Here is a 25,555-nt window from a genome sequence, read left to right as displayed (position 1 = left end):
TTTATATCCTATATAAAGAGACCTCAAAACATTATACAGGCAATGGAAACAGCTTATAATATTTATAAAACAATATAAAACCAACAAACAATAAAAACAGGACACACACACCTAACTCTAGAGCTGAGAGCCAAGCCCCATGGGGTCACTTCATCACAAGTTTTAATGAAGTACCAACATTTAACTTCAGTTGGCATTTAGGGATTTAAATGCTTTCTGTGTACCATTATAATCTGTTTCAGTTATGATGTGACAGCAGTCTAGATCCTGAATTCTGCACTAGCTGCTGCTTCTGTATCATCCTCATGGCTGTCTCCACCTAGAGTGCATTGCAGTAGTCTAGACATGAAGTAACAAGCATATGAACTACCATGGCTGGATTATACCTGCCAAGAATTATCGTAGTTGGGAGCTAATCCAAAATTGGCTAAAGCCATACCAAGCCCTAGACCTTCTGTTACAAAGATAGATTCAGAAATATTCCTGTACTTTCTCTTTCAGGGTGTATGTGGACCCACCCATCCAGAGCAGGTCATTTATCCATTTTCCAGACTTGAGAACCACTAAACCACAAACCATCTGTCTTGCCAAGACTGATGGTAGTGAAAGTCATTGAGATTTCCAGTATGATCAACAGGCTAACCCTCCCTTTGTCTTTCTCCCAAAGAAACTAATCTGTTCATGTGACCAAGATAGTTTCAGTCCTGAACCTTAGCCTGAAACTATAATGAAAGAGGTCCAGTTAATCTATTTGTTATAGGCTCAAATATCTTGCTCCTCCCCACCCCAAGAATCTTCAATAGGGTAGTATTTCTTCATGTATCTTTGAACTCAGGGATGTCCTCTTCAGGAGGTGAAATACCATTGCCTCTTTCAAATTGGCAGGCACCACCCTCAGATGAGACACAAATCATCCTCTGGACCTCACAGTTAGTCCATCTTTCCTAGCTGTTACCAGCCAAAATGGACACAGGTCAAGTTTATATGTAGGTTGACAAACAAATTAAGACATTTTTTAAAAATTCCCTCACCACCATTGTGAAGTGTTCTCATTTGTCTTTGGCCATACTCAATTGTATGTAGCTAACATTTGGCCAGTTTCATCACCCACAGGACTTCTGTATGCCAAGGAGCTTAATGGGCTTCAGTGCCAGAGTGGATCCTTGGGGACAATTGTGTCAATAGCCATTTCCTTTTCGCCATCCCCTTGTGAGACTAAGGCCTTGACAGAATCACCAGACCTGCAAGCTGGGGAGTCCATCAATGATTAAAAAAATAAATTGGATTCTGTAAATTTCCAGGGACAGCAGACCATCTTAATAGACCCCCCCCTCCCATTTCCTATTCAAATGTTACAGGGAAGTTACCTGTTTACAAGAACAAGTCTTTTAACCCACCCACCCCATCAAACTCCCACTCAGTACGTAGCAAAATCCTGATCCAGAATACAACCAACTACATATGTTGGGCCAACAACATACTGAGACACTCTCGTGGCTGTCATAGAAGCCATGAAGTCCTAAGCAAATCCTGTTGAGATATTCTGGCATGAATGTTGGTATCACTCAAGAACACAGTCCTGGAGTATCATGACCGTGAAGACTACCTTGGACAGCTCAAGCAGGGAGACTGCTGAATAGCAAGCATACCTGTAGCATACCTGTTTGGTCTTTGTCCCAGGATAAAGATATTAGTTGCTCCAGACCAAAACTGTTGTCAGGATGGATAGATGAGTCTTCCTCTGAGGCAATGAAATCCTTATGGATAAAGGCATCACCCATAGACCACCCCACAATCCTTCATGTCAACTCGATGCTGCACCAAATATTGAGGTGGAAAAGGCCAACTAATCCACATCTCAGCAATACACAGTAGCCCCTTCTTCCATAGTAAAATAATGAATGGTAGTTGTTTTAGGTATCAACCTGATATTTAGCCATATCACCAGTAAACCAGAGTAGGGGCTGGCAGGGCAACCTGGATCAAGTGATGCAAGAAGAATATATTTCACGTATTTATTTCATCTTAGTGATGTGCCCTCATTTGGCACATCCTGTCCCCATTGCCATATATTCCTCTGCCCTAAATCATATAAGCCATCTATCATGAAGCATTAGGAAGTCTACCATTTGGGAAACTGTTGTGTCTCCCTCTCATAGCAGAAGCTGAGGGTTGTGGAAGATGCTGTCCCATCACTCGTGATGAACTAAGATTCGGCCACCAGTCTGGTCATCTTCTGTATATAGAATGGGAAGGGTGCACCATCTTACCACAAGATGAGAGTGTTGAAGATTGAAAAGAGGATATGATTACTAAGAGAACAAACAGTGTACATATAAAATTGTTGATGTTATTGTTTGCTGTGATTATATGTTCTAGTGATATGAAGCATCTGTTTAACTTACAATATTCATTCTATTAATAATAAAATGTAAATGTGAAGAATGTTAACATTAATGTATCTATTAATGGATAAACTATTTACTGAATTACATATATACATTAAGGACACACTTTATGCTAAACATGCTTTGCTTGTGGGATCCCCTAGGCAAAGATTAAGATATTTCCACCACTTTTTTCCACATGGTTAGTTAATGATTATTCAGAAATGCACAACCTAGCTGTGTTGGCTATATTATCCTATTTATGCTCATAAATTAAGGTCTTAAAATTATATCTATTGCAGAAGAATTTTATCTTTATTTTATTTGATAACTCTGGTTTTTATTTTAAATGTAGTGTACAATGCAGGGGACTACAGTCCAAGTATTAATGAGAAAACTAACATGTAGAGCAATCTTGTGCACATCTACACGGAATAAATTTCTAATGATAAACTTTCTCCCTCGCGAATGTGTCCACCATTCCATCATAGGAGCTGAGTCGCATCATTTTTGTACAACAAATAGTGCCCTTTCCCAACCAACTATGTTATTTTGGCACATGAGACAGAAAATACCACTAGTATATCTCTCTCCCCATCTCTGGAAGTAAAAAATACAATAGTGATAACAATTTGCTGCCCTTTCATGAAATCCCAAACTGCAGCCTGGGACAGTTGCCTCACCTTCCTTAGCTGTAGAGTCATTCCTATTTACTTGTGAGTAAGTCCCATTGCTTTCTGAGTAGAATATGTAGGATTGCAGTGTAAAGCTGCACTTCTGTGCACATTTACTAGAAAGTAAGCCTCTGAATTCACAGAGCTAAGTTCTGTTCCTGAACCTACAGTCCTGTAGTTTTTTGCACAGAAGGAAGTTCCATTTTACACAGTAGTACCTACATATAGGTGGACATATACAGTGTGGCACTGATTGAATGGCATCTGCAGAGAGAAATCAATGTCCAAATAGCTCTACAGAGCGATAAAGGCTGGGAAATGTTCTAGCCCATTATTTACAATGCAAGTGCTTTTTATTATTTATCTATGGATATTTTAGACTCCTTAAACCTGGAGATTTCAAAGCAATGTACAATAATTAAACCAGCAACAGGACAAAACAGAAAAAAAATCCCTGAAAAATAAGTTGAATTACCATACACAGAGAAAGCTTGGGGGAGGAGGAAATGGGTATACTAAATACCTTGATCTGAACAACTACAGTATTTTTATTTGCTGGTAGGGTTGCCAGGAGTCCTTTATTCTGAGGTATGTCCCTTATTTGAGGGTTGAAAAGTTTGTCCCGTACATAGACTGAGGCACCAAAAATCCCATATTTGAGAGAGTGGGAGTGATAAGAGAAATATATGTTCTTTAAATCTAACCAAAATTGAAAAACAGGTTCCTCTCAATTTTAATCATAGTTGTCAAGTATTTTCTGTTATGATTAAAATGGATTCACGATTGTTGATATGTGCTAAGAAAGAAACTAAATGGGGATTTTTATAAGGTGTGTCATATAGTAAATTATGATTTGGAGAATGTGAGCAGTATGTTAATTTAACCAATAAATGCATGGGTAATAGTACATCTACAGCATAGAAATAATGCACTTTGACACCACTTTAAGTGCTGTAGCTCCATCCTATGGAATCCTGGGATTTTTACAAGGTCTTTAGCATTCTCTGCCAAAGAGTGCCTCATGAAACTACAAATCCTAGGATTCTGTAGGATAGAGCCATGGCATTAAAATGGTATCAAAGTACATTATTCCTACAGTAGATGCATCCTGAGTTAACTGAAACCAATACATTTATTTAGTATTTAGGTAATACACATTATTGTTAATGAACTCAGCATGAATTTTGACTGTTCCTTACTACTGTTTTGAAAACCTGGCAACCTTAATTGCTAGTTTCTAGTTCTGGCTGGATGATTGCTGCAGAACATTGAAATAAACACTCTTCACCTCCCCCAACAACTTGAATGTTTTGTACATGCTTGATGCAGTGTTTGTTGTTATTGTTAACTACCCTTGAGTCTACCTCAAGTCATGGCTACCTTATGGATGAGACATCTCCAAGACCCCCCCATCCTCTACCATTCTGCTCAAGTTCTGCAGGCTGAGGCTTGTGGCCTCTTTGTTGAGTCTTACAATCTGGCATGTGGTCTTCCTCTCTCTGTACTGCCTTCCAGTTTTCCTAGCATCATTGCCTATTATAATGGGCCATGCCTTCTCATGATGTGGCCAAAGTATGATAGTCTCAATTTAGTCATCCTGCTTTCCAAAGACGGTTCGGCCTTGGTCTGTTCTAGGACCCATTTGTTTGGCTTTTTGTATCATACTGTACCACGGTATCATTGGCACTCAAATGAGTTTATTTTCTTTCTATCTGCTATCTTCACTGTCCAGCTCTCCCATTCATACATTGTGATGGGCAATACAATGGCTTGAATGATTCTAATTGTAGTATTCAGTGTTGTATCTTGGCCCTTTAGGATCTTGTCTAGTTCTTTCATAGCTGCCCTTCCCAATCAAAGAATTTTGATCTCTTGACTGCAGTCTCCATTCTAATCAATGTTTGATACAAGATAGGGGAACCATAATATTTGCAGAAGACACTGAAGAATTGGAACAGTTAATAAGGAAGGTTAAAGATGAAAGTGCAAAGTCTGATCTGATACTGAATATAAAGAAAACAAAAATAATGACCACAGGAGAAATACACAAGTTCAGTCTAGACAATCAGGAAATTGAGATAGCTAAAGAATTCTCATATCTAGGATCAAACATTGACCAGAATGGAGACTGCAGTCAAGAGATAAGAAGACAACTAAGAATGGGACAGGTAGCTATGAAAGAACTGGAAAAAATACAGAAGAGCAAAGACATACAACTGAGCACTAAAGTCAGAATCATAAGAGCCATTGTATTACCATGTACAGATGCGAGAGCTGGTCAGTGAAGGAAGTAGACAAAAGGAAAATCAACTCATTCAAAATGTGGCACTGGAGAAGAGTACAGACAGCCCTCCTTATCCACTGATTTTTTATCCACGGATTCAAGCATCCAACACTTGAAAATATTTAATGTATATATGGATTTCAATAGGCAAGCCTTGATTTTGCCATTTTATATAAAGATATCATTTTACTCTGCCATTGTATAGAATGGGACTTGAGCATCCGTAGATTCTGGTATCCACGGGGGGTCCTGGAACCAAACCCCAGTGGATACCAAGGGCCCACTGTACTTAGGATACCATGGACAGCCAAGAGGACAAAAAATGGGTTCTTTAACAGATCAAACCAGAGGTCTTCTTGGAGGCCAAGATGATCAAGTTGAGACTATCATACTTTGGCTACATAATGAGAAGGCATGGATCACTAGAAAAAACAATAATGCTAGGAAAGGTAGTGGGTAGACAAAAGAGAGGAAGACCACAGACCAGATGGATAGATTTGATGAGGGGGAGTGTTTGCAGGATCTGGGCAATGCAGTGGAGGACATTAGATATCTCATCCACATGCTTGAGCTGGAGTCTACTTGAGGGCAGCTAACAACAACAACAACAACAACAACAACAAGGGGAACTCTGAACATTTCTTGTTTGTTGTCAGCTTAAATGAATTCATGTAGAACTTCCATGGTCATTGTTTTTGTTTTCTAAACATTCAGCATTAAGCCTACCATTAGCACTTTCTTCTTTGACTTTTAGTAATTGTTTCAGGCCTTTGTTGTTTTCTGCAGTAGTATTGTGCTATCTGCATGTCTTAGGTTGTCAATATTCCTTCCTCCTGTCTTAGACTCTTCCTACCTCTGAGTCTAAGGCTATTCTGCATACAATATTTTCGGCATACAGGTTGAATAAATAGGGTGATACAATGCTGTTTCTCCATATCCTATTCTGATGGCATCCTCTTGTCCTGAGTACAGGTTACGTATTATAACAAATGTAGTGGCACTCCTGTTCCTCTAAGAGGAAGCCGTTAGCTTTTAATGATATAGGTAGCCAAAGGCTTTGCTGTAATCAATAAAGCACATAAAGATTTTATTCTGAAATTCCCTGGGGCACTCCCTTATCCATCGTATGTTTGCAGTGTGCTCCCTAGTGCCTCTTTTTTTCCTGAAACCAGCTTGCACCTCTGGGATTTTTCACTCCATATATGGTAGTAATCTTTATTGCAGAATTTTGAACATGACTTTGCTTATGTGGGAACATGGTCTTGTAACTACTGCAATCTTATGCATCTCCAATTTTGTGGATGTTAAATGAAAAAGAAGAAAATATCTCAAAATGCTCCCAACCATGCTCTGGGTACATGGGGACATTCTAGCCATATTTTTGCCCCTTCCTGGCCCAGAGAGGGCATTTTCAGGGGGAAACATTTTTGCAATTTTTTTAAAAAAATATTTTGATGCAGGGGGGGCTGAGGGGGCCTCCAAACATGGTATAAATGCCCCCATGCCCCCTAGAAGTCATTTTGAAGCATTTTGTAGCAAAGAAAAAAGAAAAACAGCTTCCAAAATTACTACAAAATTATCTTGCTACAATTTGTTTGAACCCCCCCCCCCCCCGGCTACAAAAATGGCCTTGGAGGCTGTGTGCAGCCCCTAGGCCACGCTTTGTCCTTCCCTGAGATATAGTATGGTTTCACACTGCTATAACAACCAAGGCTCAATGCTACAGGATTCTGGGATGTACAGTTTTGTGAGGTGTCAAACTGCATTACCTCTGCATTGCAGATTAGACCGTAGACAGAGGTGTACTCTGTGCAGTCTTGAGTACACCCCTTCATAATATGTGAAGAATAATATTTCAGAAGATTTCCTTTTGCTGGTGAAAATCTCCCAACCACAGTATTCTCATGCTAAGGGTCATTTATTTTCTCGTTTATTTTCTCATTTGCACTTCTTCCACTGAACAAATCTTGCCACCACCACCCCCCAAAAAACTATGAGAGGTTCTCCTTAGAGTTGCCATAACTCAAACAACTTGAAGGCACACAACAACAACATGATTAAAAGATATAACTGCCAATCACAAAGCTATGCTCCTCCTCCTCCCACTATATCTTGCTGTTTTCCATGTATAGATGCCTTGGGAAGAAATACATATGTAGTTTTGTGAGGTGTCAAACTGCATTACTTCTGCCGTGCAGATTAGACCATAGACAGAGGTGTACTCTGAGTCTTTCTGAATCCATATTGTCAAGGGATTTCACATTTTACTGACTTTGCAGGATTAAAATTCTAGATTTTGAATTTTTCCAAATCTGAAGAACAGCCTTACTCACCTTGGAGTGGTGAGGGCTGTTGGGTGGCAAAGGGAATAGAGACATTGAAAGTTTAAAGGCTCCTGAGTGGTGGGAGAAGAGTTGAGGAATGCACCCTGTGAGATACACATTTCATGATGCTACTTTCCTGTTCTGTACTCTCCCATGCAGCTTAGAGAGGGACTCTGGTTCAGGGATAGAAGAGCAGCTTTCTGCTCCGCTAGCCTCAAACTTCAGCACTGGCAATAGTATCGCCCAATTGTGCTACAATGCTAAATTGTTGACATTCAGGGGAAAGTGAACAGACAGATACTCATCTAGTCACAGAGCTCTAGTCGCAATGCACAGTAAGAAGCATTTGGCAATTATTTAACCCCTCCCCACACTTTTTTCATAGGATCCCAATAGCATTCCCTTCCAAGGGACAGTAATAGATCCTTATGTACCATCTGACAACATGGGAATTTGACTATTTCATAAATGAAAGTAACATTTCTTAAATACAATCGGGGGGGGGGGGGGAATAAAGCCAGAAGATTGACAACTGATGTTTCTTTTTGGAAAGAAATTATGATTTTGGTCCTAATGATACAAGCTTTCAATTATCAGGCAATGTGACTACACATTCATAATCCATATTTATGCATTCATTGCTAAGAGACATTGAAGGTATGTCAGTATGCTTATCTTCTACTGCCAGTCTGGTTTTCTTCCAGAAGAAGATCCAGTTCACAAATGGCTGCACAGCATGTTTGGAGGAACTGACATATTTTTACTGCATCTCAGCATCTCTTAATTTTTTTTCTATGTTTTCTATACTTATTGAAGGTTTAATAATTGGATTTTGTTATACTGGTTCCAGCAATCACCAAAAAAACACACAAAGCTCTTAATAGTCTTTGATAACTCTAGTGAATTCATGTTGGATGCTCACAATGCATGAAACAATTCTAGTATATTGGCATTTTGCTTTGCTAGCAGTATTCTAGAATTACTGGACCTGACTCACCCAATCCTTGCATTTATAGTCAGGTCCCTCCTTCTAAAAACTGCTGTTTAAGCAAAATTCTCCACTTACTTAAGCTTGTTCTTATAATTTGAATGCTCTTTGTCTCTTACACTTGGATGAATTACAATCTACAATACAAGAAAGGGAAACATAAATACTTTAAAGGAATACAAACAGGTGAAGTCTGGGTTGGAGAACACAATGCTGGGATACACTTCATGATCTTCCACAAATTAGTTTTTTAACCTCTGTGAAAATTTGAAATAATATTCACATTACTATTATAATGGTTCTGACGTCGAATGGTATCAATGGGCACATTGTTGTTGAACTGATATTCAGTTGACTGGACATTGTGTACCAGGGTACTTCTAAACCAGGAGCAGATGTGTGGTAGGCCATCACCTGTTGGTAGCTCTCAGGGTAATCTGCAAGTAGTTTGGCATGGTTTTCTGACACCAAGTGACAAATGGAAAAGGGCTTCTCTCCAAATTAGGCATACTCTCCAACTGTCCTGATTTTGTGGTGTGTACAGTTCCAATTAATTCTCTGTCCTCCCACTTTTTCTGTTGCTTTTAAAATGTCCCAGTTTATTTCCTAAACCTCCTCCTCCCACCCACCCCCATACTTGCTTGCTTCAGTTGCTTCAAACTGAGTTCAAAGTGCAGAAGTAGTTTACATCCAATTAATTCAGCAGGGGAGAGAGGAAAGGAGGGTGTAGAATCCTGCCTTTACCAGTGGGATCAAGTAAAAGTAAACTGCTATACCCTTTCCTAGATCATGTGCTCTTCCTGATTCATAACTTTTTCCAACTTGACCACCCTCTGATGTTGCTTGACCACAGATTTCCTGGTTTTCTTCCGTGTAATGTTGTAGGGCAGTGGTTCTCAACCCCTTTGGGGGCCAAATGACCCTTTCACAGGGATCACCTAAGACCATCAGAAAACACATACTTCCGATGGTCTTAGGAACTGAGACACCACAATTTTATGCTTGGGGGTCACCACAACATGAGAAACTGTATTAAAGGGTCACAGCACTGAGAACCACTGTTGTAGGGTAAGGATTAGGCCATTAACATGAAAGGGAAGAAAACCAAGAATATTTTAATGGGTGGAAGAAGTATGAGTATCTGGCAAAGCCAAAAGACATTTTCTTTTAAAGTACTAGTTCACTGAAATGTCATCATTTCTTTCTTACTTAAAAGTAAACACATTGGAAAACGGAGGATAGGTCAGCTATAAATCTTGCTCCTGTTGTGATTTCAATTGATTTCAAGGTTGCAAAAAAAAAAAGTTGATATCAAGGATGCATTTAAAAATTACATTGGCAAATAGGGGCCCTGGTGGCAGAGTGGTTAAATGCCTGTACTACAGCCACTCACTCAAAAGCTATAAGGTTGCGAGTTCAAGACCAGCAAAAGGGCTCAAGCTTGACTCAGGCTTGCTTCCTTCCAAGGTTGCTAAAATGAATACCCAGATTGTTGAGAGTAAATTAGCTTACAGTTGTAAACCGCTTAGACACTGCTTAGGCAGTATGAAGCGGTATATAAATAAAGCTTGTTTGTTTGTTTAGGATTGACTAAAACAAATGGAGACATTGAAAAGGATCCATTGAAGCTCTTCCTGATCTACTACAAACCCCTTTTTACCAAATGGTTTTAAACTATTCTCACATTAAGTAAATGTGCATTCATATCACAGTTAAAATGATATTGGCTATGATGTTGGCTAAGGCATGACACCAATACAGCCCATCTGCCCACCCCAACCACAAGCCATCTGCAGATTTAAGCATCCATGGATGGCAAACCCCATTGGCCCTAATGGCAGTGTGCATGTGGCTGCAGCAGCATGGACACGTGCACTGCATTAAAACTATGGGACTTGAAGTCCCATGATTTTTGGCATCCATGGAGTGTGTGTGTGTGGAACAAAACCCCCACAGATTATAAGGACCAATTGTACTAATGGAACCAATTAGAGGTTAGGCACCCCTGCACATAATCCTGAATAGTATTCAACAACTGGTCTGTCACATAACTGTTGTCAACCTTCTCAAGATTGTGGTCACACAGTGCTCAGTATATATGTAAGGAGAAGGCTGAATTAAAAAAAAAACAGACATTAATTAAAAGGGTGTTCTAGAGGGACATATCTCTTCACAATCTTTAGATGGTGATTTTAAAACCTGATCATAAAATCTCAAATGACATAGAATATATATTGCATTTCATCAAAAACTTTAGAAAAACAAGCATAGAGAAAGGATGGAAAAATAGATTAGTAATTGTGGATAAATGGTTGAGAAACTGGGATTTGGTTGATTCATCAGGATGTGTTACATTATGCATTCTGTTTTGAAATTACTGTTTTGGGGTTTTTAGTTACATTTATATGCCACCTTTCCACAAATAAATTCAAGTTATTGTATATAGTTCTCCTTCACACTGCTTTCTTAAAACTTCATGTCAGGCTGGATAGGCTGAGAGAAAATGACTGACCCAGTGTCACTAGGTGAATTTCATGGTTGATAATTTGAATTGGGATCTCTCAAGTTTTGTCCCACACTCTAACCATTAGACTGCACTATTCTGCATTATGTAGGCAATACAAATTGAAATCAGATTCTACCAGAAGGGGATGAACAGAGTTTACAGTATCAGGTTCGTGTTTCCATGTCTTGCTGTGAATAAATTAGGCAGAATATAGAGCTACATCTACATCTGTGTGTTTCATAAAACAGAGACTGATTCACTTTGATACAGAGTTTGTACAGTGTGTGTGTGGAAGGTAAGGAGACTTTTACTTCCAATAACAGGCCTTCCATCCCATTGTTACACAATCAATGTTTCATGATGGAATATAATATCAGATAACAGATTTGCGCATTCCACATGCTATCCTTTTCCTGCATAGCAAAGTACAGCCTCCTAGGTACTTGGATAAATATTAAATCCATGATGAAGTAAACTAAGCTGCTTCACCAGCAAAGCTTGTAAGTGAACATGCCATAAAGCATTTGGGGCAGGAGTATCCCTGACTTCGTGCAAATTGCTGGCCTCATGTCTTATTTGTGGTCTTCCTGAAAGCCATCAAGAGCCCTGGTGGTGCGGTGGTTAAATGCCTGTACTGCAGCCACTCGTTCAATACCAGGGAAAGGGATCAAGCTTGCATCCTTCCAAGATCGCTAAAATGAGTACCCAGATTGTTGGGGGCAATTAGCTTACACTTTGTAAACCACTTAGGGAGTGCTTAAGTGCATTGATAAGTGGTATAGAAATATACTCGCTACTGTAAAGTTGAAGGCTTTCATGTCCGGCATCCATAGTTTTTTTTCCCCCCAGGCAAAGCATTCTTTGAAGATGCCAGCCACAGATGCTGGTGAAACGTCAGGAAGAAACTCTGCTAGAACATGGCCATATAGCCCGAAAAATCCACAAAAAACTGTACTTGCTATTGCTATAACTATTGTGGGAAATAAGATTCTCAACTAAAATACAGTTCTTTAATTGTGAAATAGTACTCAGATCCATTGTTCACACCAATATAGCATGTGTGTATTTATGTTTTAAAATACTTAAAGTGTGATCTTTTGTATGTTAGCAGGTTCCATTAAAATCAAGTTGGTCAAATGCCATAGTGTTTTACCCTAATCCCATAGAAGGCTGTTTGGCACGTCTTTAGAAGCTGGCTGTTGAAGTGTCACTTATGCATATGCACAGGAATTTTTGTACCCGTGGGCTGTCTTCCATCTTTTTTTTTTTTTTTTTTTTTTTTGCTGTGTCCCATATTTGCCTTGTTTTTATGTGATGAAATTTGAGTGAATGACATAATTGTGACTCCTATCAAAAACTCTAAGCATAGGGTTCAGAAGCAATTAAAAAAAAACAATTTAAAATAGTGTTAAAAATTAAAAGAGTGTAAAAGGTATAATGATTTCCAGCCACATCAGAAGAAATTACAATATATGCCTCATGCTTAGAACTGCCTACCAGAATTTCTAAACACTGTCTACCTTCCTTTAGATCCCTCTTATTCTAAAACTAAACCTGAATGTGTGTAACTAATGGATGCATATTCATCCTCCACTAACTGTCTTCATCCTCTCCTTCTATTGCCTCCCCACTTTAAGTTATTCAAATTGTAAGAAGGTAGTTACATGTCTTCTTTTTTAGTACCATGCATATGGAGGATGATTATGATTAAGAAATGTGTGAGCAAACCTTGTACTTTTATGCTAAATTAATTTAATTTAGTTTAAATTTCACCTTTCTTTTGTTCCAAAAAGGTGGGTGGTATAAATGAGAATTCCCAGATATCTTTCTATCCAGGCACTGGCTGACCAACCTCATTTAGAATGAGCACAGAATAGGGATTACATGCTCTGGCACAATAAATTGGAAAAAACATCTGTCAAAATGTACATTCATTTATCCTAAGCTTGGAACACCCTAGTTGTTGTTGTTTTTCTAAGTCTTCATTTCAAATTTGTATAAGTGTCTTTCTTTTAAAGAAAAAGACTCACTTTGAAAGTATCTTATAGGAAATTATATCTGTCTCTACATAGGGTTGCCATATCCCGCCGGGGGGCGGGACAATCCCGGTTTGGGTGGTGCCAACCCGGTCCCACCCACCGCGGCCACCTCAGCCCCCGCGGCGGCTCCAAGGCCTTGCTGAGGCCTGGGAAGGCTCTCCGCGGTTGGAGCTCCAGCCGCGGAGACGCTCCCTCCCGGGCCCCAGCGAGGCCTTCGAGGTGGCTCCGCGGTCGGAGCTCCGGCCGCGGGATCCTCCAAGGCCTGCACGAGGCCAGGGAGGAGGAGGAGGCCGCTTCCCACCGCGGCAATCGCCGCGATGAGGAGCGGCCCCTGCCTCTTTCCCGGCCTGGGAGCCTGCTGAGGCTTCCTCCCAGACCAGGAGGAGGAGGAGGACGCTTCCCTCTGCAACGATCGCCGCGATGAGGAACAGCCTCCGCCTCTTTCCCGGCCTGGGAGCAGGCCTAGGCTTCCTCCCAGGCTGGGAGGAGGAGGAGGAAGCCTGGCACCGCAGCGATCGCCGTGATGCCAAACTTCCCCGTGCCCTTCCCGGCCTGGGAGCCAGCCTAGGCTCCCTCCCAGGCCGGGAGGAGGAGGAGGAGGACAAGGTTTAAAAATCTAGGACTTTTTTTTTGTAATTTCCTAGGCAGGAAATTTTTTTTAAAAAGTCCTACATTTTCAAACCTTGTCCTACATTTGTCCCGGTTTGGAGGTCCTCCATTATGGCAACTCTATCTCTACATCAAAATAAGTTTTCCAGTGTAAGATACAACTAACAGCTGCATTTATCTTCTCCTCACATTAACTTAACATAAAAGTCTCTCAGATCTTTTTTTTAGCCTTGAACACATCATTAAAGTTTCTACCAAACTCAGACATGGTGCCTTGACAACTCCTAGCTGTTGTTCTGCAGCAATACTCTCCCACTGTCCTAATTTATCAGGGGCAATCTTGATTTATGCTGTTACTCCACTTTTTCACCTGCTTTTAAAATGTCCTTTTCTTTCTCTTTCTCCTACTTTCCACTTTGTCCACAGATTACTTCAGTTACTGTTAAAGTGCAAAGGTAGTTTGCTTTCTGTTAACTCTCTAGTGGAAAGAGGAGAGGGTCCTTCCCAGGAGGCTTAGAAAAAAGCAAAATGTGGCTTCCTCTCCCAGCTTGTCTATTCTTCCAAATTAACAACCTCTGCCATCTTGACCACATTTTGATATTTCTTGATGACACTTGTCCCAGTTTTCATCTGTGCAATGTTGGAAGATATGCCTGCAGCTATAGGAGGACGGTTATTCCCCTGTTTCCTGTGCTTTGGATCCATACACTTAAACTGTGGCTAGCAAGCACATGACATGAACATATTTGAATCTTGGTGATTTATTTCTCTCTCACACCAAGATATTTAAACTGAAATTTGGTGCATAGGTGTTGAAAAGCATCCTGATTATTACACATGCAAGCTTAGAAATGTTTCTTCCCCCAAAGCATGGGATTTAGAGTATATCACTAAACAATTATATTATATCCAGGCCACACAGAAAAGTAATATTTGGCATGCACATGATCCAAATTTTACTCTTCTCTGTAGTCGGGATGTAATATAATTGTTTAGTGATATACTAAACCATTGATTGTAAAATATTTTTTACACTGAGCAGTCAAAATGTGGATCAGGGTGTCTACTTCAAAACAAAAGGGTGTTTACCTCAAAACAAAGGCCTGCAGCATTCCAGCACTCAACAAGCCAAGCCCCAGAAAGGTTGGAATGTTGAATTGTGTGACCTCAGTTGCTTTTTCACATACTTCTTCAGACTCTAATTTGTTGGGTCTACAGAACAGACACTCCTTGGCTTGTAGAGAGCAAGCTTCACTTACCAATTAAAAGTAATTTTAGTTATTTACAGTCAGCCTTCCATATCTATGGAAATTTTATCCACAGATTCAACCATAAATTCCAAAACGCAAACCTTGATTTTGCAATTTTATGTAAAGGACACCATCTTACTATGCCTTTGTATTTAACAGGATGTGATCATCCATTGATTTTGGTATCCATGGATTTTGGTAAACACAGGGGATCCTGGAACCAAACCCCAAGTGATATCAAGCAACCATTCTGTTATATTTTTGTTTTTCAGTTTATTCAAGAAGCTGAGGGCAATATACATAGTTATATTCACGTTTACACACCCATATGGCAAAAACTAAATCAGAGACTTATTTTCAACATAAAGGGATAAGAAAATTTGGGTGCTAAGAAAGGTTAGTAGTATAGAAGTTGTGGGCTATTTATGTCCCATTTTATCATCACCACAAACCAATGAGATAGGGTGAAAAGAGTGATTTTCCCAAGGACATCCAATGAGAATCATATGGAACTTTTCCACCAAGTCTCTGGTGGGTCAAACTGCCTACTCTGTAGTCTGTCTACTTCACCCCAAGAGAATTGGTTCCAGTTATTTATTTGCCATTTCACTCTTTTAAACCAGCAGCCACAAATCTCTTCAAAAATGCAGTCACTTTTATACTTTAATCTTTATTGTGAAAATAACAGTTTGATTACTGGCCTGCATACCAATCATTTAGGTAGACATAAATAACTGAGCCAGATTGCTTAGTCTGCCTGCCTGGCTCAAGTACCGTCTTATCCTAAGTGGTTATGAAGTTGAGGTTTATCACTTAGAAGTATGAAAAGTGTTTCAGAAAATATTTATTTCTTACACAGAAACATTCTTCAGCAGAATACTGTCCATTTTCAATAGTCTGTTTGAAAAGTTTCACTTGGCTACATTTAAAATATGTATTATAGCCTCATATTATTTTATTTATTATTGCATATTCTGTAGAATCATAGAATCACTTTTCCTCCAAAAACCACATAATGTCATTCATAATTGCACCCCCCCTTTCCACCCCATAACCCAATGAGGTAAATTATACTAAGAACAAATCTATCTTGCCAAGAGAAGCCTATCTCATCCCTCCTGCAGTAACCTTCCTGTATCAGGGAAGGACATTTTAATCATACAGTCCTTGGCCACAGCTAAATTACTATAACCTGATACTATGTACTTTGTTCAATTGGCTGCATTTTCTTAATGTTAATATTCCTCTTTTTCATTGATTTTTTTATTCTGCATTTTTATTTTATTCCTAAGTACCTTGAGTACCATTTGATAGAAAGTTAGGATACAAAATTAACAGAAATAAAATTAATAAGAAGTAATGGTTGTAGACCTCCAAGTGTGATTTATGACTGTTGAGTGGGAGAGTGTTCTATTCCAACACTCTTTCCAACTATCCAAGTAATGTATCTTTTTGTCCTGGTTATAAGCCTTGAGAAGGTGAGTTTGCTATCATTCTGTGTATGCCTGAAAGGAGGACAGTGTGATCATGGTGGTAGACTCTGATCTTTTTCTTTTTTTTCTTTTTTGTCCACTTGGCTAGAAGAATGTTGCACAAGAGTCTACATGCCTACACATGAAAGCATTCTGCTATACAAGCATTCCAACACAAATGGGGCAAATCAAGAAGTTGCTTCAGTCATATTTCCTCCATCAACACCTCCATGCACAAAAATAATCCATATTCACAAGAGTTACACTATGAACTGGAAGAAAATTGTTTTTGTGTTTATCAATTATGTTCAAGCATATATCAGTCAAAATAATACAATGAAAATATTTGTGTGCTAAAAAATACTGGTGTGGGTATAATATGCAGATCTGGAAATTTGGCAGGGGCAGGGGGTGAAGTTTATTGGAGAATTGCCAATACACTTGTTCTTTTTGTTATTTAACTATATTGTTATCTAATTGGATTTCTTCAGTTCATGGCTGTGAAGAATCCAACCCATATGTGTCTTGCCTCCTTAAAACATTAATTGATTAAAAAGCTGGGCCTAACTAACAAAATGAATTTCAACACGGAGAAATGTAAAGTACTACAATTAGGCAGAAAAATGAAATGCATAGATATAGGATGGGGGACACCTGACTTAACAACGGTACATGTGAAAGGGATCTAGGAGTCCTAGTAGACTAGTTGAACATGAGTCAGCAGTGTGATGTGGTAGCAAAAACCCCCAATGGCTCGTTACAGACTGCCCAAAACGGGTGGTCTCGCGCCGCTGCCGGTTGCTACGTCCGGGAACCGCAGCAGCCAAACCGCATGGTTCCCGGGCGCAGCAACAAAGAAGCACCAAAATGGGGCTTCTTCCTGTGCCCTGGAAGAGGCGCCGCAAGGCGTGAACTCGCAGCACCACTTCTGGTGCGCGATGTCTGGACGCTGTGCATCCGCTACATCAAAATGGCGGCGCCCATCTGTATGCGGCACCACCATTTTGACGTAGTTGTTACGCACGAGGGGCAAGGCATGTCAGGAAGCGCTGCCGCTCGCACGTAACAACGGTGCCCCATAGGGCCCGTCCGGAACGCGCTAATGTGATTCTCAGCTGCATCAATAGAAGTATAGTGTCTAGATCACGGGAAGTAACAATACCATTCCATTCTGCTTTGGTCAGGCCTCACCTGGAATACAGTGTCCAGTTCTGGGAACCACAGTTCAAAAGGGATGTTGAGAAGCTGGAGGGTGACCAAAATGGTTAAGGGTCTGGTAATCATGCCCTATAAGAAGAGATTTAGGGAGCTGGGTATGTTGCGCCTGGAAAGGTTAAAAAATGATATGACAGCCCAGTTTAAATATTTGAAGGTGTGTCATATTGAGGATGGAGCAAGCTTGTTTTCTTCTGCTCCAGAGAATAGAACTCAGAGCAATGGATTCAAACTAGAGGAAAAGAGATTCCATTTAAACATTAAGAAGAACTTCCTAATAGTAAGAGTTGTTTGACAGTGGAAGACACTCCCTTAGAGTCTGGTGGAGTCTCTTTCTTTGGAAGTTTTTAAACAGAGGCTAGATGACCATCTGTTGGGTGTGCTTTGATTGTGTGTTCCTACGTGGCAAAATGGGGTTGGATTGGATGGCCCTTGTGGTCTCTTCCAACTCTATAATTCTGTGATTCTATTATTGGTGCTCTCTTGCTGATACTTTTTTTCTTGCCATCCAAAAATATTTTGTTATTTGTGTATTTCCTTGGTGCATGGGTTTATCTTTAACCACATTCATTTTATTATGGGAGTGGGTGAAAATAAGATTTTTGAAAAACTCATGCAGGTGTTTCCTTCTCACTCAAGGAAAAAAGGGGGGCAAGGGGCAAAGAATAAAAATCAGAGGGATATTTCTGCTTCATTTTGGACTGTTTTTAATGAACAGGTTTGAAACACAAGTTAGACTTCACAGACATATTAAATGTTCCCTTTCAAAATAAATGGGAAATACTGCTTTTTAACATAAACATAACATAAGGATACCTTCTTACAAACTTTTCTATGTCTGATATGCACCCATCTCATTATATGTACTGAGATTACCTCTTCTTGTGAGAAATTTCATAAGCTGTCAGTTCAAACCATTACTCCATCTAGCTCAGTATAGTTTGCATTGCCTACATCTATGTAAATTTCCTACCCAGCGCTCTTTGGAGATGTCAGGGAGTGAAATTAGCTTCTGCTATAACATTGCTTCTCAAAGTACAAAGCAGAAAGCAGAAAGTGAAGTCTTCATAGTTCATGGCCATTGGATTCCATCAGTTGCACCTTTATTTACTAATGAGAAAAATGTAAAATAGAGTTCTTAGACTAAACGTAGGAGGTTTTGGTATAAACTCTTGATAGTGCTGTTGGCAGGATTATGTAGTCCTTGAGACGATATTGACTGTAGTTGTTGATTTTGCTGAATTTTGTCAAGACCCACAAATTATGCATAGTTATTGAGGAATATTCTATCATATTTAATCTCCTTCCTCTATGTATTTAATGGGTTGTTCTCCAAGGAGAAATACCTTGTGATTTTTGACAGAACTCAAGGAATGGCAGGGAAACCTTCTCAGGATTTTCAGGCAGTACACTATATTTGTTTGCCCCTACATTCCTAAACCTTTTGAGAGTTTGACCCTAAAAACTGTTTCCCTTACTTTCAGTTTTTTCTAATTGTTACTCTATAAAAATTATATAGGCAGGGACCCAGAAAACAGTCATTTTTCATGTTGTATTTCAATTATAACAGTAATTACTTGATTCTTATTTAACTTTCCCATCTCATTCTAAGGCTTTCGAATTTTAATTTAAAATAAATTAAATGTCCTTTTACACTGACATGGCTCTGCTTTCTGCCTCTCCTTCCAGCGCAGTGCTGTGTCAGCTAGCTTTGCCCTTTCACTGACATTTCTAATTCAGCACAGGCAGAGTAGCCTGGACAGCAATAACTGGACTTTATAAAGTAAACAAAATCATTCAATGGAGCTCTGATTTTCTGTTGAAAGAAGGAAGCTACCTCTATTTTGGAAAGGGGCTTTTATTCTTAACATTCCACTATATAATCATGAATGTGTCCTTGGACTATTGTCAGAATTATACTTTAATGAAGGACACTTTAAAAGAAAAATTCCTTGGTTTGGATCCTAATTTTTCTTCCATAAGTAGAATAGAGTTCACAGACTATGACTCTCTCTCTCTCTCTTCCCCATCCCAACAAAATCTGTTCTTAGCTGTTGAGGGACCCTTTGTTTGGTCTTTGTTGGGTACTTTGCAGATGGAGAAAAAGTTGATGGAAACTGTTCCTCTGCTTTATGTGAATAGATAAGCAGTGTTTGTAAAATTATCTTTTTGGTGCATGGCTCCCAGAATAGCCTGGCAAAGCAGACAAGGGGATTCTGGGTATTGTGGTCCCAAAGAGTAACTTTTACAAAGTCTGGAGAGAGCAGCTTAGATTCCAAGCAATGGACGTTTTATAAGAACCAAGATGGAAGATGTGGAAATGAAAATTATATTGGCTGTTGCTGCTATATCATTGTTGTGTGCCTTCAAGTTGTTTCTGAGTTATGGTGACGCTGAGGCAAAACTATCATGGGATTTTATTGACAAAATTTATTCAGAGGAGGTTTGCCTTTTTCATCCTATGAGGCTGAGAGACTGTGGCTTGACTAGGGTCACCCAGTGGGTCTCCATGGCTGAGCAAGGACTCAGGCTCTGGTCTCCAGAGTTATAATTGAAATGCTTAAAACACTATACCATGCTGACTCTATTTATACCTAATGCAGAAATTTGTGTTGCTAGCCTGCATACACACTACATTTAAAGAAACAAGAAATATCTGCATTACCAATCCCACCCCATACATACTTAAAATAACAAGTTGCACAGTTCTGGGAATTTTCTGATGTCAAAATGATCACATGAAGCGATCAAGTTTAAAGAAGCATATGTATGTGCCCTGCCCACACACGCTCGTAATTCTACTTTTAGACATTGATGTTTGAAATTGTTAAGAATTGTTATGGATTGTTCTGACATTATCTGGATGCGTGAACTGATTTCTCGTACAAGATTTCACTAACTGATCCATTTAGCCAAACATTAATAAGTCACCAGGAAAAGGCCATTTGAAATTCCTGTTTTGTTTAGAACCAACTAATTTCGTATTGGCACCCTAGAAGGCACAGCTCATTTTCCATGGGAAGGAATGGTTACTGGTAGATGAAAGGAAGATGGTTTGAAAGCCACCCAAAGTGTATCCAATTAAAATGCCAAGCTATGTTCCAAAAATTCTGTATAGTACATAAACTAGAACCTTGAAGTCAATGCTTTGGCTCCTAAATTCCAACGTAACAATTGCAAGAAAGAGAATCTTTTTCTCCTCTCTTGGGTCTCTTACCTTGGGATATTTTTGATATTGCTCATCTGTTTCTTTCACCCCATCATCTCTCCAAACTGTCTCAATCCTTCATGCATACTTACCATTTGTCTCTCTTCTGCATATACAGGATTTTATCACACCAGTTTGCTGTTTCACCACAATTGCATTAGTTTAAGGAAATATAAACTTACCAGTTTGGGAACATTCATTATCACACTTCTCTGCAGTAGTGCTAAGGCACTGCTTTGGTAATCTATGGTCCTGTGCTCTCTTTTCTGCATGACTTCCATAGTCCTGCCTTATCTGCCCTATGCTCTATTCAGTTTGCCTTTGGATTTTATCCTTTTAATTTTCACCACAATTGTGCAGTTATGGCAATATGATGAAATATTTTAAAAGAAACTAGAAAAGAAATAGAAAAAGAAAGAAAAATAGCTTGCTTTGGAAGAATGAGGGGGAATGGAGTGGGGAGAGAGGAGCAGAATCACACCCACTCACAACGCTTCATCTCATCCACCAAAATGTTTTCCCCCTTGTAGCGGCTTTATAAGCATAAATGCAATACTTTTTACTATTTTGTGTTTTATAGTTCTTTGTCTATATATCACTGTTCAGTATCCCACTCTGAATTTTGATTACCACACAGTATAATATAATCATCATGAAAAACTTAGGAGTCTTACACATTGCAATGACTTTGTCTATACAGGAAGCAACTAGGTTTGAACTATTAAAATACCTTCCAAGATGTCACAGATGAAAATTAGGGCACATGTGGCCAAACATCATCAGAGACTGGTCAAGAGGAGAAAGTTACTAATCAAGAAGCACAAGCAAACTAGAAGAGGCTACAGGTGTTCGCTTTGGCCTGAACCTGCTGGGAAGGACAAGAATTCAGAATAATACAATAATACAATAAAAATCTATGACATGACCAATAAAGAGGAAAAATCTTACAGCAAATTTAGAGACGAGCCATTTCTTATCTCTGATCAAGAAAGTTCTAATTTGGGGAGAAAAGAATCAGTTGATGAACAGTACTGATACGTACTAATGGACAATATTTGCAGGTTTCTAATGAGAATATAACAAAACATGTTAGGATTTGAATATATGTAAAAGGCTAAATGTTTAACTTCTTACCCAGAAATGTGAGGGGGGAAAAGGTAAAAAAAAAAAGGTAAAGATTAGCCTTTTGCAAAGGTATTTTCATTTTAAACAAAGAAAGCATAAGGTATGCTGATTGTAATATATATATATATATATATGTTTTTTTTTTTCTTTTTAGAACTGCATCTGCAAGGGTGAAAACCGCTGCTATTGTGATGGAACAAAAGGCAATAAGGTAAGGGGATTATGTATTTTCCCTGTTGTTTATCCCAAAGATCAATTTAGATTATCATAACTACTTGTAATTCTATGGAAAAAGAACATTCACCATTTTTTATTTATTTATACAAGACAGTGGTGTGCTCCCTCCAGTGGCAGATGCTGGAATAGCATAATATCTTTTTTACAAAACATTGAATGGGAATCCTAATTTTATTAGATATGCCATACTTACATTTTGCTAGGAGATGGGATACATCACTGCTCCCCTAGCAGGGTGGCCACTATAGCCTGTGGATATTCCTCTCGTGGGAGATAGCACAAAAAAGAAGAAAATTCTTCAAATGATGGGCGGGAGGGATGAGAAACACAGAATCACAGAAAACACTGCTCTGGCCGATAAATAATAATAATAATAATAATAATAATAATAATAATAATAATAATAATAGGTTTTATTTATATACCGCCCAACCACTGGGAATCCGAGCGGTTTACAATAGAGGGGATAACAGACAGTTCCCTGCCCACAGGCTTACAATCTAAAAGACACGACACAAAAGGAGAAGGGAATGGTGAGGGGGGGGGGAATCAGGTCCAGCATTCTTCTCTCCCTCTGAGGCCTGGACCAAGGCAGATGGACCGGAGGGAGGGCTCTTCTTCTTCAGGCTAGCCCCTGATGGAACTGGGCCAGCCTTCTCTCTCCCTCAGAGGCCGAAAGATGACAGTTAGGGAGGGAGGAGCCTCTTTCTTCAGGCTAGCCCCTGATGGAACTGGGATCAAGGACATACTGGCTATGATGCCCAAATGCCATAGTTCAGACATAGAGAACATCAGTGGACTCACAAGGATGTGATAGCCCGGCATCACAACACAAACAATGATGCCAGAGCACTCCCAAACTATTACTTCTCAGTGGCTTACTTCATAGGGAACAGGTTTTGGAAATCAGAGATAGGGTCATTTCCCTGCAAATTAGAAGGAAGACGTTTCACCTGCTCACCTTTTGGATTCCTGCAAAAAAAAAAGGGGGGGGGGGGAATGAGGAAAAAACAAGTTGGGACAAAAACACACATAACATTTCTGGAAATTTTGGAACGGGGGGGGGTTTCCTGGATTTTTGGGGAAGAAATTGAAATTTTGAGAATAAATTGAAAGTGATAACAGTACACTTTACAAATTGAAAGTCACTTTGGTACTTATACAGTGGTGCCTCGGGTTACGAAATTAATTCGTTCCGCTGTCAATTTCGTAACCCGAAAGGCTTTCGCAAGCCGAATCCCCATAGGCGCTAATGGGGAAAAGCCGCGATTTGGTGTGAAATCGCGCAGAAAAGCACCAAAAGTTTTTTCGTAACCCGAAAAAACTTTCTTAACCCGGAAAATTTTTTTTAAATTATTTTTTTTCGTATCCTGAAAATTTCGTAACCTGGGTATTTCGTATCCCGAGGTACCACTGTACTATAAATGCATGTTGCATACCTTGGCCTGGAATACTCCCAACTAGAGTAGAGCCGTTCCCTGGTTTTATAAAGGAACATCATTCCTTGATGTTCCTTGATTACATGGATCTTGGTTTTTATCTGTGACATGTTGGATAATGTGGGATTGGGGGCAGTGAAAATGGCCATGGGAACTGCTTGTTTCCCAGTCCTGAGCAACACCAAAACATCTACAACTCCAGTATTTGAGATCCTCTGCACTAGAACTCTCTAGCACAGAATTCTAAGGAGCTCACTAGACTACACATCCAAGGATTTATTTGAATGGTCCCACGGTATTAAAGTAGTTTCAAACATATTTTATAAAACATATTTTTAAATATAATCTTTATTTTAAAAAAAAGAAAGTTCATACATTAATATAAAATACAGATCGTCACTTGAACTGTTGTCTTCGTGTGCTGATATCTTCCTTAAGTTCTTGCGGGCTTTGAAGAGTACTAACTAAAGAAAACGCAATTGTCTCCTGGTCATTGTTAAGATTATTGCTTTACAATTTCCACACACAATTTTTATAGTCTCTTATCATACATTCTACATCTTAATCTATTACAACCTCTTGAAAATAATACAAGCATAACTTTATAATCCTCTACTCTTAGCTAACTCACTATAGATGGGCGGGGCTGCCATGAAGGTAGTTTCCTCTGGTGATATAAGAGAGGTTAATAAAAAAAAAGATCAATTAATAACATGTGGTTACTTAATAGGATTCTTCTTAATCCTCTAGAAATCTTATATGTACCTCCCAATGTTTACTCCAGAACTCGTGTACTTTTTGCCAGTCTTTTTCTTTTTTTGGACATATTTTGTTTTTTAATGGAAAATGAAAATTTATTTAAATCCCCATATTCATTTACTTTTTGCATCCAAATATCCCATGACAGTATTTCTTTCAACTTAGGAATGACAATAAAATATGGCTTCCTGTTTTATGAAATAGCCTGCTTTGTCTAAGGTTCACAAGGTTCACCCAACTATGAGAAAATATTCAAAGGGCCGGAACAGACCAGCCACAAAAGCTGGCTTCCAGACAGCTTGGGGGCATGGCATTCTGATGCCGCAAGCCCCCAAGATGACCAGAAGCCGCACAGCCAAACACACAGGGGTGGCTTCAAGACACTCTGGAGGCATGGCATTTAAATGCTGCATGCCCCCGTAGCTTCTTGAAGCTACCCTGGGGTTGCAGCAGGGTTGCCTAAGGTGGCTTTTTACCACCCCAAATAGGAGCGGATCTTTTTCACTCCTATTTGGGCCAGCTCTGGGGCGGATTGGGGCCATGGTATGTGGCTGCTGTGGTGCCTGGGCAAGCGGCACCAAGGTGGTCCCAATCCACCCTTTGGGGGCAGTCTTTTGCAGCCCAAACTCTTTCACCACTTTCATTTTCAACCAATCACAGTTTAGTGTTTGAACCTTACATTATAGTTATTCATAAGTTTATTCTTAACATCATAAACCATAACTGGAGGTTGACATTTCATTAAACATCTGTTTTTAAATAATTGCAGTTTGCATAGCTGAGGCTTAACAGTTTTTCTGGATCCAGACAAAAACAGATAAATTGCAATTATTTAAAAACAGATGTGACATTCTCTTATCTCCTCAAAGCCACAGTAGAGAAGAGGTGAAGGGAAGTCTTGCAAGGTCATCATGAAAATAAATGTCCTATGTAAATATGTTGAATCAACATGCAAAGAGGGTGCACTCTAACCTCATTCCCTTTCTCCCCAATTCTATCATTTTCCTCAAGTGGAAAGTGATGAACCTGAATAGCAGAC

The 25,555-nt window shown here is 39.4% G+C and overlaps 1 protein-coding gene across 1 annotated transcript in view; it reads left to right on the top strand.

Annotated features, from left to right (window-relative positions):
• Positions 1 to 25,555, top strand: part of COL4A3 (collagen type IV alpha 3 chain) — a 104,083-nt gene that overhangs the window by 10,587 nt on the left and 67,941 nt on the right. Inside the window, exon 2 of the mRNA XM_089508147.1 lies at positions 22,236 to 22,292. Within this exon, the coding sequence (XP_089364273.1) occupies positions 22,236 to 22,292 (57 nt within the window). The remainder of the gene's footprint in view (positions 1 to 22,235; positions 22,293 to 25,555) is intronic.

This window comes from Sceloporus occidentalis, unplaced genomic scaffold (assembly GCF_023333645.1).
Source record: "Sceloporus occidentalis isolate IW3139 unplaced genomic scaffold, rSceOcc1.0.p SCAF_2, whole genome shotgun sequence".
Lineage (NCBI taxonomy): Eukaryota > Metazoa > Chordata > Lepidosauria > Squamata > Phrynosomatidae > Sceloporus > Sceloporus occidentalis.
This window is presented reverse-complemented; position numbering and strand designations above follow the sequence as displayed.